The sequence below is a fragment of the Cenococcum geophilum genome (genome assembly GCF_001692895.1).
Source record: "Cenococcum geophilum 1.58 unplaced genomic scaffold K441scaffold_70, whole genome shotgun sequence".
Taxonomy (NCBI): domain Eukaryota; kingdom Fungi; phylum Ascomycota; class Dothideomycetes; order Gloniales; family Gloniaceae; genus Cenococcum; species Cenococcum geophilum.
The window spans coordinates 451,024-465,543 of record NW_027137628.1 but is presented as its reverse complement, the minus strand read 5'-3'; the positions used below and the strand labels follow the sequence as shown (position 1 = coordinate 465,543).

The 14,520-nt window shown below is 47.2% G+C and overlaps 4 protein-coding genes across 4 annotated transcripts; 1 reads left to right on the top strand and 3 right to left on the bottom strand.

The window, feature by feature from the left end:
- Positions 1 to 1,172: 1,172 nt before the first annotated feature.
- Positions 1,173 to 3,300, top strand: K441DRAFT_708927 (uncharacterized protein). Its single transcript, XM_067653816.1, has 3 exons — positions 1,173 to 1,611; positions 1,707 to 2,141; positions 2,215 to 3,300. The coding sequence occupies exons 1-3, from the start codon at positions 1,350 to 1,352 to the stop codon at positions 3,090 to 3,092; spliced, it is 1,575 nt and encodes a 524-aa protein (XP_067497762.1). The 5' UTR covers positions 1,173 to 1,349; the 3' UTR covers positions 3,093 to 3,300.
- A 1,311-nt stretch (positions 3,301 to 4,611) lies between these two features.
- Positions 4,612 to 7,258, bottom strand: K441DRAFT_647070 (phosphate permease). Its single transcript, XM_067646843.1, has 5 exons — positions 6,368 to 7,258; positions 6,258 to 6,300; positions 6,009 to 6,205; positions 5,348 to 5,953; positions 4,612 to 5,282 (listed from the first exon to the last, which is right to left on the bottom strand). The coding sequence occupies exons 1-5, from the start codon at positions 6,858 to 6,860 to the stop codon at positions 4,885 to 4,887; spliced, it is 1,737 nt and encodes a 578-aa protein (XP_067497761.1). The 5' UTR covers positions 6,861 to 7,258; the 3' UTR covers positions 4,612 to 4,884.
- A 713-nt stretch (positions 7,259 to 7,971) lies between these two features.
- K441DRAFT_700678 (uncharacterized protein) lies at positions 7,972 to 9,196 on the bottom strand (the record flags this gene model as incomplete). Its single annotated transcript, XM_067653270.1, has 3 exons — positions 8,708 to 9,196; positions 8,509 to 8,597; positions 7,972 to 8,217 (listed from the first exon to the last, which is right to left on the bottom strand). Exons 1-3 carry the CDS (start codon positions 8,841 to 8,843, stop codon positions 7,972 to 7,974), a joined length of 471 nt encoding a protein of 156 aa, XP_067497760.1. The 5' UTR covers positions 8,844 to 9,196.
- Positions 9,197 to 11,057: 1,861 nt separating this feature from the next.
- K441DRAFT_621592 (arrestin) lies at positions 11,058 to 13,237 on the bottom strand. The gene is made up of 4 exons (XM_067645971.1): positions 12,805 to 13,237; positions 12,599 to 12,712; positions 12,328 to 12,540; positions 11,058 to 12,261 (listed from the first exon to the last, which is right to left on the bottom strand). Exons 1-4 carry the CDS (start codon positions 13,009 to 13,011, stop codon positions 11,269 to 11,271), a joined length of 1,527 nt encoding a protein of 508 aa, XP_067497759.1. The 5' UTR covers positions 13,012 to 13,237; the 3' UTR covers positions 11,058 to 11,268.
- Positions 13,238 to 14,520: the final 1,283 nt, after the last annotated feature.

The window sequence follows — 14,520 nt, the reverse complement described above, 5'->3', positions numbered from 1 at the left end:
AGGACTAGCCAATTAAATTAACTGAATCGAATCGTCGTGCTCGGGGATATAAGGCTGGTGATATTTATAAAATCTCATATAAAACGATCTGTATAGCTTATTCCTTGGAGTTTAGTCGCTCAATATAAGGCAATTAGCACTCGTCCTTTCTGCAGAACGGAATCTGACATATTTTACACCCAAAATGTGTCCTCAGCGTTCGCTGGGTGTTTTGGTGTTCCGCTTTAGCCTCTGTTGGGTTGGTTGGTGGACCCCACCACCAAAAACACGAAAATCGACCTAATGGGAGGATGCTTTGAAAGGCCACCATAAAAAGGTCATCAAATATATATTTTTTGAGAAAGCTGGGCAGAAAGTCGTAATATATAACGTCATGGTTATACGTTCCTGGCCCATCTCTATTGACTAACTGCTAGTTATATAGGAAAATCTTCCCTTAGAGCCTCAAATCCTTACCACCTGTAGACTTTATACGCGTTCTTGACGTCGATAAGGATAAGCTGGTAGAGGACGTGTTGTATACGTCAAATAGGTGGATCAAGTACTGCAGGTGATGGAACGGTTCAAGTGTCAATGAGGCGCCAGCACCCCTGCCGCCGAGCAATTGCATTGACCAGAGGCTTCAACGCCAAGTCATATACGGTATAGAGCCTCTAGATTGGCTTGAGAGGCTTGCATATACGAAAAGTGCAAGAAATCGTTGCCACACGAAGGGATAGTACGTGGCCAGGGCTTGAGCCACCTCCCACCTCGAATTCGCAGCTCTGAGCTCGATTTTGAAGCTATTCTGAACTCTTCTCTCCTACTAAATTGTAACATCGCCTCTAGATCTTAGTGTTTGACCCCGTTGCCTTCCTTAATGTGGCTCCAAATATAGGTGATTGGCAGTACGCCTTTATTAAGATCCTTCTTATAGCCGGCACCAGTAAGCATGTATATGCCCGCGTTTGGAGCTTATATTGATAAGAGAAAGAGGCTTTATAACACCACCATCTAGAACAGATAGCACGACTTTTAGTGAGGGATAAGAGTTCAGAATAGCTTCAAAATCGTGCTCAGGGCTCCGAATTCGAGATGGGCCGTGACTTAAGCTCTGGCCACGTACTGCACCCCTTCCTGCTAGCCCCACATACCAATTTAGCTGCAGACGTAGCAAAATTCTTCCAAAGTGGCGGTGACCGATTTGGTTAGGTAGCCGAGTTGAGGGGGTAGCTGAGTTCAAGGGATCCGAGCTTAGTCCTTTCTTTCTTCGTAGATCAATCTATACACGAGTTCCTGACTTAGTATTTCCGGTCGACATCTACTGCCAATCCTTTTCCTTTTGTCAAGTTGGATCTGACTTCGAGAGCATGGTTTCAACGTATGATAAAACGTTCGTGTCGGAAGCCAAAACACCACAGCCGAAAAAGATTGTGATATGTTGCGATGGGACCTGGCAATCCGCAATATCTCTCGATCCGAAGCAAGGATGCCCATCAAACGTTGCCCGCCTTTGTCGAGTTCTTGCCAAGGCTGGCATCGATAAGGACATGAAGGAGTGGCAGCAAATCATATATTATGATGCTGGGGTTGGGACAGGAGAAATTACTGACTACGAGAAGACACGGCAAGGTAGGTAGACACTGCCTTTATGATGCGACTAAGTTTTATTCCTGGCCAATATATTCTCCTAAAAACTCGATCCAAGCTAACTCAAATAACCACAGGCAGCCAGGGCATAGGTTTGCTCGAAAATGTACTTGAGGCGTACAATTTCATTGTGAACAACTACAGCCATGGTGATGAGCTCTTTTTCTTCGGATTTTCGCGGGGCGCCTACACAGTTCGCTCTGCTGCAGGGCTTGTTTGTCAACTCGGTGTCCTTAAACCGGCCTCGATGCGCCCGTTTCTCAAGCTTTATAATGAATATATTAAAGCTGAAGATTTCACCAAGCAGTTCATCGAGTCAGAGCATGGACAGCATTTTGTTAAGGATAACCCTAACTACTTTATCACCGAGAATAATGTGGTCACGATCAAGGTTATTGGTGTATGGGATACAGTAGGGGCGCTTGGAATCCCGGACGTTGGGCATATCTATAGATGGAGTAACTCCAGTCTTCGTAAAGCCTACCAGTTTCATGATACGGAACTGAACGAAAGTATGAACAAGGCTTTTGCCCTCCCAAAGTTACCCTTCTTTACACTGGAACCACTAACGACTAACTCACCTAGAAATCCTCCTTGCTTATCAAGCTCTCGCTCTTGACGAACGTCGCCGCCCCTTCTCCCCTTCAGTCTGGAAAATCAAGAAGGATAATGCGACGACAAAGCTTTGCCAATGCTGGTTCCCCGGCGCCCACATCAACATCGGTGGCGGTAGTTCCGCAAATGCTGATGAGAATAATCCGAAAGGGGACCGCGAGCAGCTTGCATCAATCAGCTATGCCTGGATGCTGGACCGAATCCGCCCGCATCTGGCGCTCGACGAGAACGCGCTCCATGACCAAAAGATTCAAATGCTGGAGGCCGCCAAGCCTCACCCCGTGGGAAAGCCAGAATCTCAAGGCTTGTTCTGGGACTCGGTAAACCACTTGGCGAATATGGTTACGGACTCGGAGATGGCGATGCGGGCTGGCTATGCATCGGGTACCATTGAAGATAGCCATTCATGGGAATATGATCTTATGGGCTTCCCTGAGAATCGGACCCCAAATCAGTATCACAACTCTAAGGCGGAAGAGTTCACAGTTGAGCGTATTCACCCAAGCGTCTATTTTAGGCAGGAATACCATAGGGAGCTGCAGAAGACGGATAAGAACCTGAAAATCTATGAGCCTGCCGCTCTGAAGGGCTGGGTGCGTATATACGAGAAGCACGGCATGGGCATTGACATGAAAGAGAGGAAGGGCTGGAGATGGATCAAACATGAACTCGATGCAAAAGGAAATAGACGCCTTGATAGTAAGGGAGAGCCGGTTATAGAAAACAGCCTATGGGAATTTGAAATTGGAGTTATGCCAGCAGGTAAGAGTATGGAGCGATGGCTCATAGATAACTCGTGGGTTGAGAGTATCCACAAAGAAATACAAAATGGATGGAGAGGTTCTTGAAGGTAAATGTTGAAAGTCAGAATATCTCTGATACCTCAATCTGCCGATATTCAAAACCATGGCATGGGGCTAAAGAAAGAACAGCTATGCATCATCTATAATATGAAACTTTATCATGAATTGTAGTGTTTCCATTATATTCAGATATTTTACGTAGATCGTAGTTGGAAAATTCCCGGATTTGTAATCGAGACATGTTGAACGATAGAACTCGTGTGTTGATTGATCTGCGAAAGAAAAGAGACTATATATACATGATGTAGGTACAAATAACAGGAACAGGTGGTAAGACATAGGGTGGTAAGCAAGTCCGATTCAGGTCGACAAGACATTTCATATTTACATGGAGCCTCCCTTCATTTAGAGACTTTATTCCCTATTACCGGCCCGGAGGAATCCATAGACCTGATTCGTGATCCTTCTGTGAGGAAGCCGATCTCGACCCTAACTGTTTTGGACGTATCTCTTTTGTGGCGGCATCTTAACACTCCAGCGAGAAGAGGCAATATTTATTTAGGTATGCAATTTTGTAATTGCAGATCAATATTGCTTGCAGATCATTGTTCCCATTTGAGTTACCTATTACCCCATCATGTCTTATTACCTCCACCTTCTTCGTGTATATATAGAGGCTTTAGAGCTACATTCACAATCAAGTCGTTCATTCAATTCTTCGCACTGCAAAGCTTACAAATTTGTATTAGATGAATAAAGATGCAAGCCCGGTTCACGGCGTCGGTTCAGTAAACCCGAAAACTCCCTAAGCTATCGGGCTCACATTGGGTTCTATATGTCTATAAGTTAATAGTCACCTCGTATAAATTTCCAATTAGCACAAAAAGCCAGCCTCTATCAAGATAATACGCGGGTTTTGTATAAGCCATACATCCTTACCCGTATAATGCCGATTACTTTTCAAGTACTCTAAATCGACAACTAGATTTCGCGCGTGGCCTTCCAAAAACAATCATGAAGAGCATAATTCTCGCAATTACTCTATTCTCTGCCCTGGGCCTTGCTACTCCAATTACCAAACCAGTCGCTGAGGCCGCCTCTAAAGGTCCACCCAGTGCTTCAATGCCTACGATCGTATTAAGCATGCTGAGATAGAAAAGCGCTAGATGTTCAGTTTGTTATGATGATGTCGAGACATGCTGCAGCGTTGGTGGCTCCTGTTATACTGTGCATTGCTGAAGGGGACAGTCTGGCATGAACAGGTATTTATGAAAGAAAAAGTCGAATACAACCTCTGAAGTTGCAAGCAAACAACACTTTCAGAATATGTTGGAATGGTGGTGGGACGCTCTTTGAAACCTGAAATATGTACGGGAAATCCTGATTAATAAAGAGCAGTACCCAAAGACCTTCGCAATATGTTCTTACGTCAACAAGTGCCAAATATGCCGCTACGATATAATACCTTAGACGTGTTGAAATTTAGCACCACTATTTGAACCTATTACTTCCAGTCGAGACGCTACAGTAGTACAAAAGCCTGATGGTTGGCTGATTTGATGGGGGCGCGAGATCATACTTCAGGATACCATATTTCATTTACACCAATGTTTATCTAACCCAAAATTTATAATACTATCGTTTAGCGAAGGTATTCCTAGCAGATTCTTATGAGAAGAAAATAGAAGTACTGCAATGTGATATAGTGATTAACAGCGCGTAGGATACAGCATTCTCAACTTCCTTTCTTCACCACCTAAGGGTATCATTCCCAGCCTGTCCTTCAAATATACACTGAGCACTGGCTCTGAATTTATTAGAAACATTACTCCATGACTCAATCTCGCTTGTGTTCCTCAGCTTGGTTGGCTACAGTATCGCTCCCATCTTCTGCCACGGTTTTAAGATTAGTTCCCTGCCTCGCTTCGCCTGTGATGCTTTCATCGCCCATGTCATATTCACCAGCCAGCTGCTCGAGGGTAATGCGTTTGGTCTCAGGAATTAGAAGGGTGGTGAAGATGCCGAGGAACATGAAAAGGGAGTAAATTTGCATAACGTGGTTTTGCCATGGGTTTGCGACTTTAGCGGTTGCACCTCTTGTTCGCAGAGGGGCGATAGCAGATTGAGCAATGATTGAGCCAATCTTGCCAGACGCGGCGGAAATACCGTGAGATGTTGAGCGGTATCTTGTTGGGAAGCATTCTCCTGGGACAATGAAAGTTGTCGCATTCGGGCCTAGGGTTCAATTAGTTTAGTATAAGATCAAGAAATACGTGAGGTATCAGAGGGATATCCCGTACCGAAGTTGAAGAACAACTGCACGAGGACATATAGTGCAAGATGCGCATGTCCCGAAAGGTGGTTGTATGAAAACCCCCATACAATGAAGAGAATGGTAAGAAGGACGAAGCCCATGAGTTGAATGGGCTTGCGGCCGACAGTATCAATTGTAGCAACGGACAGCCAGTATCCAGGGATGGCACCGGCACATACAAGAATACAATTTCCAGCAGCGAGGTTGTAAAGAATCTTGTAGACCGTTGGACCTGTTCCGTAGCCGATAGCAGTGAGCACGGTAGAGCTATTCAGCCCAAGACCGTAGAAGGCTACGTCCAAAAAGAACCATGAGCCAGCAGTGCCCAAAAGGATTTTCCCGTTCTTCCACTTGCCGTAGAATCGGAAGAAGTCCTTCCAGCTGGCCTTGGGGATTTCCAGAGCAACAGACGCTTTGCGAGCTTGGGCTTGAGCCACTTCATCAGGCTTGCCTTCATGCTTTCCTGTCATGTAAGCTGTCACGTCTGTTCGGGCTTTCTCGACATCTCGGGCAACGTCGAAGGTATATCTTGGGGTTTCCGGGATGGTAAGGCGGTAGTAGAGAGCAGCGCAGGCTGGGACTGCTCCGATACCTAATTGTTGCTGAATTAGCATTCGTTAAGACTGGAGAATATAATAACTCCGTACCGACAAGGGAGCGCCACATTCTGTCAACTGCCAAGCCGCAGACTCCAGTGCAAGTCGAATATTTAGTGGCAGTCAACAATGATTCCTTGAAGCCAAGTGTGAGGAAGAGCATGACCAGGGCACCAGCCAATTGGCCGAACCCTTGCATGGCAAAGACTGCGCCCATCATGGCACCTCTCCACTTGGTAGTGGCGAATCTAATAAGAGGTTAAGTTTTATGTCACGTGTAAGTCAACGGGTCCTGCTTACTCAGAGGTGATAATGGAAGACAAAGGATAATCGCCGCCAATACCTTTTGAGTAAAGATCAGTCGGTGTAATTGGCGTATAATTGGTGGGTACCTGCAGCTGCAAACTCACCGATTCCCATAAGCACACGCCAGAAGATGAGTATGCCTACGATTGAGGCGCCGGGACCGGCCCCGGTCAATGATTGGGCCAATGTCGCAAAAATAATCAGAATCAACTCAAGACCATACATCTTCTTTCGGCCGACGATGTCTGCCAGGGCACCAAAGCCGACCTGGCCGATGACGGTTCCGGCGGATGTGGCGACCTTGATAGCGGTGTCTTGAGGCGTACTTATGGCGCCCTTTCCCTTATGACCGTAGACGATACCAACCATGATGGTAAGAAGCGAGACGGCGAAGATGTCGTATGAATCGGTGAAGAAGCCTACACCAGCGACAACGCAGGCGCGGACATGGTACCAGCCAAAAGGAGCCTTGTCAATCTCCGCAAGAGCAAGGCGGCGACGCTCGTTGGGATCCTCGACGTCAGCGAAATCATTGTGGAAGTTGTGGTAGGCGCTGTTGCCACCAGAGGTGAGATGTCCCGCGCCTTTGGCAGCCATTGCAGCAGAGGCAGCAGAGGAGGCAGATAGATAGATGTTTGACAAAGAGCGACGCTCGGAAACAACGAAGAAGAAGAAGTGGGCTCAGGATGTAGAAGTATTATATAAAAGGTGGGGCGCCAGGATGCGCAGGACGGGGGCCTGGTGATCCTGATATTTTTGGCGTGGATCAATAAGAAAGAAGAACGAGAGCTCATGTCCGCTGTTCTTCAGCAGTTGCAGAGCTGAGTCGTATGACGGGACCGCGGCACTGCCAGCTCGCTATCGGAGGGCCAAGTAGATATCGGGAAGTCCTCAATCAAGCAAGTAGTTAACAAACCTTCGACATGCTTGTTGAACATAACAACCAATAAACACTGAGATGGAGAGCACGTTGTCGGGGCCCAGCGCTCGGCCCGCTCTAGAATCCTGGGTATACCAAGGCCTTTACGAAGTCTTGGGGGACTTGGGACTTGGCTGGGGGAGCAAGCGAGCGAGAGTGTTGGTGCTCAGGGTGTGCTCAGGTCTCGGCATTACAACATCCATCTTCACGGAGGAACCGCTGAAACGGATAGACGGGACAATTACCTGGGCTCGACGAAAAGGCGCAGCCACACGGAAAGCTGACGGCAAGGGAAGGGCGTATCAAACAACCAAAAAATGTCACCCCGACGGCCTCAGCGCTCGGGCCTGCTCCCTCGCCATACGCCCTCGCCTATGCGCCCTGGTATTCCATCTCACTAGTATTTCTTTCTAGAAGTTCCATCGCCTGCTGATCCGAACGGCATTGCCGCCCATCATGATGCAGCTTCCTCCACTGCCATTGGATACCCACCACATTGACCCTTCCTTTCGCCTCCTCCTTCATGTAATCATCCAAACACTTCTAGATGCATCCCCACTTCCTGAGCTTCCCCGCTGGCACCTTTGCCTGTTCGGCCGCGCATACATGCCCAACATCGTTTCTAAAACTGTTTGGACCACAGCCAATGACCAACGTCCTGCCACCATCCACCCATCTGGAATTACACGGGAGAGGACCGGCCTAGTGTGAGCAATCTCTCCAAGGCTGTCCATATCCCTGATGCCCACTGAAGGATCATCCTCGCTGGACCTGACTAGCTCAACACCCTTACTCATTCATTTTCCCTGCCGAAATCAGAGCATGCTCGTTGCCAGACCCCGATGTAAATTTCATCTCTATCTCAACCTCGCTCTCCGCCGCCGCTTCAATAGTTTCTTCCAAATTGTTCTGCACCCACGCAAAATGATCCGCTTCGCGCACAGCCCAAATTAGCACCACCCGTTTCGTCCCGACATACTCCCGACCGTCGCGTTCAGGCCTACTCGTCTTTCCTTTCTCGGCCAGGTAACTCAGCTAAGGCAAACAGGCCGTGATGCCAGTCCCACCAGCCGCAAGGACCGCCGTATCATATAACCGTTCCACAGGCCGGTCAAGGCCTCCATAAGGCCCATCAATCCACGCGCTCGTCTAAGAGTTGGGGTGTGCGGCGCAATATAATGCTAACTTCTTTGTAAAGCTACTCTGAGCTCGCGCTAAGAAAACCAATGACTGGCAACCATCCCCCCTTTTCTCGCCACGTGGAGCGGACATGACGGTGAATGGATGGTTGTCCAGCATCGATATCCTCGGAAAGCAGAGAAATACATGCTGCGCGGGCCTGTGTTTGAAATGAGCCGGCGTAAGAACTCCAATGGGTGTCGCCACCAGCCATCTGTGTGAAAAAAGCTCTCGATCTGAAGCACATTAAGTTTCTCATGGTTGATACTAGTTAACATAGCCACCAGATCCACCTTCCCAGCTAACGCAATGAACAACGGAATACATGCAAATGCTAACAACTCACTCCGAGTGGCCGAAGGCGGAGATCCGTAGCCCAAATGAGGTCGGTAGAATGGTCGCGCTGCAAACACAAGTGCAGTGAGGAAGACAAATGAAGCAAGGAGCAACGCAAGCACGCCGCCAGATGGCGGACCGAGCATGTCCAACGGCGGCACAGTAACACGCCAGTAGAACACATCGGCCAACAGCCACGAGCTTCTAAATATGGAAGGCTAAACGTCCACAACTGCTTCAGCTCGCCTACGGTGATCGTCCCAGAGATTGTTGGCATGGCCGACCATAAATATGGCAATGATAACGACACAATATGTTGCCTAATGTCCATATTTGAACTGGATTGCGAATGGTACCTTGCATAGATAGATTCGTGCTCAATATAGTGGCCATTCCAGCGGTCGTTTTTTCTTCATCTAACGCGGCAGCTTAGGATATAAGGTAGGTGGAATAAAGTCCTTATTATTAGATGCACAATTTGGGACAATTATAGCGGGTCACTCAATTAATAAAGTTAATTGTTTACATCGACTTGAAGTTGATATTCTTCGACGTCGTGCACGGGTCACAATTGCATCCACACCATCTGTGCAAGGTTTGCTTGGCTTTCTTGCCAGCTTGGCTTTCTATCTTGGCTTTCTATCTTAGCCTTCTATCTTGGCTCTATAGCTTGACTTGCTTGCTAAAGCTTACGAGCTTGCTTGGCTTATATCGAACTTACTCGGAAGTCTCAGCACTGACTGCTTACCTAAGCAGCTAGCTGTCAGCGAACGCTGCCAGCGACGCTGGCTGTTGGCCACACTGCTGGGGAGTTGAGCCAGACAGCCAGACAGAGCTTCGTGAAAGGGAATCATATCCCTGACGTTGATGTTGTCCACCACTACCAACAACACCAAAGGACACGGCTGGAACAAACGTAGAGCCTACACAAATAAACAGCACTTGGCAAATCAAACACGAAAAACTTAGCCACTTTTTGCGTCGCCCAGGGCCTAGTATCCACTTATATATAACATGAATGATTTTAGGAAGACTAGGCTAGATTTTTTTGCAGTGTGCTGAAAGATAAGTTGTAAATCCCAAAACCCTCAAAGTCCAGGGAAACAGGAATTGTCTACTCAGCTAGTTCGTAGTCATGCTAAACGTTCAATAGGCATGAAGGCTTGCATTATCTGCAGAGAATTCGCAGACACGCGAATCACCAAAATAGTGTTGTATTAAGGCAGGAAATATCCACATATAGATTGGAGAAAGCAATGATATTTAAGAAAGAATACCGGGACCGAGGACACGATTCGTTTGAGACTCGCAGAAGGTGTGGTTATTCAGTTGGTCCGTGCATTCACTATTGCCATATGATAAGAGCCAGCATCATGCAAATTATTTTGTCATTCACACGGTCTCTCTCCGGGCTGATTAGACTTTATTGGTCTAGTGAGCTTAAATGTTTTGATTAAGGTCGGTGATAATCACACACCTCCTAAATGATACGCATATACCCTAATTAATATGCCTATACCTCCCTAAAATAAGCCTAGATTCTTCCACTTTAGGTTTAAAATTGCGTGAATTTAGCCCTATAGCCAGTTCTACAAAATATAAATCGCATTAATACTTGAACTCATCCCGAGCTATCGGCATTTAAGTAAAAGACCGCATATGCTAGGCGTGGGCGTGAGCGTGGGCGCTGGCTGGACCTGCAGAGGCAGTTTTAAGGCGTTAAGTAAAGGTAGCAGCACCTAAATTAGCCCGCACAGTGCCTTTTAAGCCCCTGCGAAATATAATTAATTAACTTAGAAGTAAGTAGGTGGTATTATAGGTAGTCAGAGTAGTGAGAATAGTGACGTTCTAATCTAGACGGGAATAACCTAAGCCTGTTTGGACAGGGGTGTATGATTATTATCGACCTTAATCATTTAGGCTGTCCGATAGGGTGGTATGGGTAACTAATATGACTATTGCTTTTGAGCACCGGTTGGTTCAATTTGAGTGTGATGCGTAATCGTAGTGGAATATTAGAGTCTTCCTATGAGTTCAGATTCCTTAAAAGCGATCAAGTGGAGCAGCATACATAGTGCTTGGAATCACTCTCCCGCAACAATGGACTCTACAAGCTTGCACTCTTGGGAGTAGATATAAAACTAAGCCCCTGAAACACGATTTTAGCGGTGGTACCGGCTCAAATATACTGAATATAAGCAGGAGTGGCGGCTCTTCAAAATTTGAATGTAGTGAAAACCTTGAATGTGCTGGTGAGTTGGGAAATTGGTTCGGGAGTAGAGATAGCAGCCAAAACCAAAGCCACAAGCTATATCATTAGCCATGTAGTTCAGCATCTTGAAATGCTAGTGTTAAAGTATGCCATGTTCACCTGGATTTAGGGAACAAGTAAAGGTTTAATCAATCTATCTGCATCTTATGTTCCTCTGCCTACATTAACTATGTGATGACTTCCTTAAAGCTGCTTCACGATTCCCTCAATCAAAACAAACAGTAAAAATAGCACAGTGAACTGAATGACCAACCCAATTTTAAACCTTTATTTCATCGTTAAGCATCAATTACATGCGGTCACCCCCTCTTCTCATCTCCGGAAAACCTCGGTTCACCCTCGGGGAACGGCGGAGGGGCATACTCTCCTCTGTATCCGTCGACAGGCGGTAGATCTTGCCCAATCACATCCTCGTAACTCGGGGGGGCCTCCTCATATCCTGGTGCATTTTGCGGTGGTAGATGTGTTCCCTGTTGCGGCGGGAATTGATTTGCAGTGAAAGCTAGAGGATCCACCGGAGTATGTGGCATCGCAACGTTGGGCTCTGGGTGAAGGGTTGCAGCAGCTGGCGCAAGGCCTGGCTTAACTATTCCAGTGCCGGAGGCCATGGCCTGAAGCAGAGCCGCTGGTGGAGCAATTCCTGAATAAACTTTGACCGGCAAACGAAGAGGGAGTACGACAAGCTGGTCCTTCCCATGCTCGTAAGACCCATAGCCCAATCCAACGCGGACTTCGAGCTCGTAGAATCTCGAAATATTGCACGTCTCAAAAGTAGGTGCGACAGTGTTTGGCAAAGGCTTTCCTGACCAATATTCCTGATTGATTGGTACTTCCGTACCAACAGCATCGGTAGGAGCACCCAAAGGAATGGCCATATTACTCATGCCTGCAATGATCCAGCTACTGGATTCTGTTCGCTGAATTTCATGTGCGCGAACTTTGGTGTATCCAATAAGCTCTATCTGCAGCATTTGCAGATATACTTGCTTAGACCGTTCGCTCATGCTTTTCGTCAATATTCTGAGAGGAATATCTTGATTACATGTAATGATAGCAGGATTCGGTAACCGGGCATCGAGCGCAAATCGAGGAGGCGGACTGAGAGTGGGTGGTTCAACGGGAGTGGTGGTTTGAGAATTCTTCCTTACGGAGTCAAAAAAGCTCTTCTTTTTACCACCAGTAGCATCCCCAGGAATAATTTCAAGAAACTGGTGCTGCCGTCTCGCATAAGTTTCACCATCTGTGCGAGGAGGTCGAGGGGGTTCAATTGGTAAGAAAGTAAAATTTGCCAACTAAAGCACAAATGTTAGGGTAGTTGTCCTGCTGAAAATATGACATCAAATCTGGTCTGGACTTACTGCTCTAGGATTCTCTTTGAAGAATTGTGGCCGATTGACTGTGACTTTCACGTAGTATCTTATCTCCGCCTCGCCAGGGAATCCGCTCAGGGAGGGGGGGAGGGTTTGTTTGACATGATGCGTAGGGGTTTTTGCGACCTCCATAGCGAGGCCGGTGAAGTTGAGATTCGTCGCCAGGCTGTTTGCCGGGGAACACGCATTATTGAAAGGCAGCTAGAAGGAAAAACTATTAGCATGAGGCTGTAGAGCGTGAATACCGAGCGTGAAATACCTTGAATTCGAATGGGTACTCATACTGGCCCACATTCAACGTGTAACTCCTCTGATTCCAGGTATCGTCCTGGAGCTTGTACGGCGGCCATACCACCTGCACCTTGTATAGTATCTGTAAACCTGTCAGCGATATGCCCCCCGTCATAACCCACTTTCCTTTCTGGCATGCGCCTTCGAATCCTGCGACTTTGGAGTCTATCTCACCTTGTGGACTTCCAGCACCGGCCTTTGCCTATCCTGACGGTCTGGTCTCGAGGGCGCAATAAGACGGGTTCGCGACTCGCCTTCAAGCTTGACGACTATGGCGGATATATTGCTAGTACTTGGAACTCTGAGGAGGACTTTGCCAGAGATGGCATCGAGGTTGGTGAAGTGGGTATGGGGTTTGTCGAGGACGATTTGAACGAGCATGTTGCGAACTTGACGTTCAGGATGCGCCTGGGAGAATTGTGACGCATTGCACGCCTCTTCTTGTAGTGCCCGCGAATATTTTCATGCGTCTTGGTTGCGATTTGCGTGAGTTGCTTTACTTTGCACTGCCCTTCTGCCGCGTAATAATTTCAAGTTCCATGTCGCATTATTCCTCAGCTCACACTGAACCGCAACGCCTATACCGGCCTTACCGGATCAATGGCAGCCCAAAACGGCAACTTGATATTCCTTCTATTTGCTACAGCTTCCGCAGAACAACCCAACTGCATCGCCTTAGTCTGTACATTCGTGTAATCATACTACATGTGCGCTCTAGATGCTTCCAGAAAATCCATTGAAACAACCGTTTCGCCAATCCCATGTTGAGATGCAAAAGTTCCCCTGACTCAGCCACACTCAGACAGGGCTGAGACCTTGGTCAAGCAGTCCAGATGTTCCGAGGGCTACTACTTACAGGCCTTATTTAGCTAGCATGTCTGCACTGGGAGTCAACCCTCCGCCTACCAAGCTCGTCAAATCTTAGAAACACGAAACCGCACTCACCGGCTATGTCTAGATAGAAGGTTATCGCGTTGAAGCTATACGACATCAGCCTTGACCATCAAGAGTCGGAGATTTAGACTCACTTCTGTTTGCTACTAGTTAGCTTCCAGAAGAACCATTTGATGCGGTTGGCCTAGTTAATTAGGTCAAGGTGGCTGACCCCGACAAGTGTGCCCTTGTATTCACCCCAACGCCCAAAAGTGACACTGGAAAATACGTTTAGGTTAGACATGATATATCGAGGGCTACCAGGTACCCGTACCTCACGAGACCATCATTCGGTACACCTTCGATACGCTTGATTATTTAATGAGAGGGCCCGAAAATTGACCAGAAGGCAGGCTCAAGAAATGCCCTATAAGAGAAATAGCTGTTCCCACTGTAAGCACAATGATTCTGAATATTTCAAGTAGGAACCGCAGACCTAACTCCATCGGCATCCGGTGTCTTTGGATTGAATTGCTCCTGCACATACCGGCGAGTCAACTAGGAGAACGCTCCGGCTTCAAAGCCAATGAATCCAAGCGCTTTATATATTCTCCTGATTTGATGTGCTGTAAGGTAGTGAGCATTCCTACTTAGGAAAAAGGGAATACTCCATTAACACATACGCTTGATTGATTCAAACATGTAATCTGCGAAGGCTGATCCTCTATGCGGGGACGCAATGGTAGTCAGCGAAAGCACATCCGCATTTGGCGGCTTTATCTGGCTGATTATATGGTAAGCACCGCCCACTGAGTTCTATCAGCTAATATAACTTGTCATGAAATGAGAAGTTGGTCACACCCCTAGGATCGATCGTAAGTCAACGCTAGGTGCCTGGGTTGGTGGTTACAGTACCATGCTATGCCTGCAACTGGTCAGTAGAGCTTGAAAGACCTAAAATTATGGAAGCATACGCTATAATATTCACGCTCTTTCCATGTGCTTTTTGCGCGATGC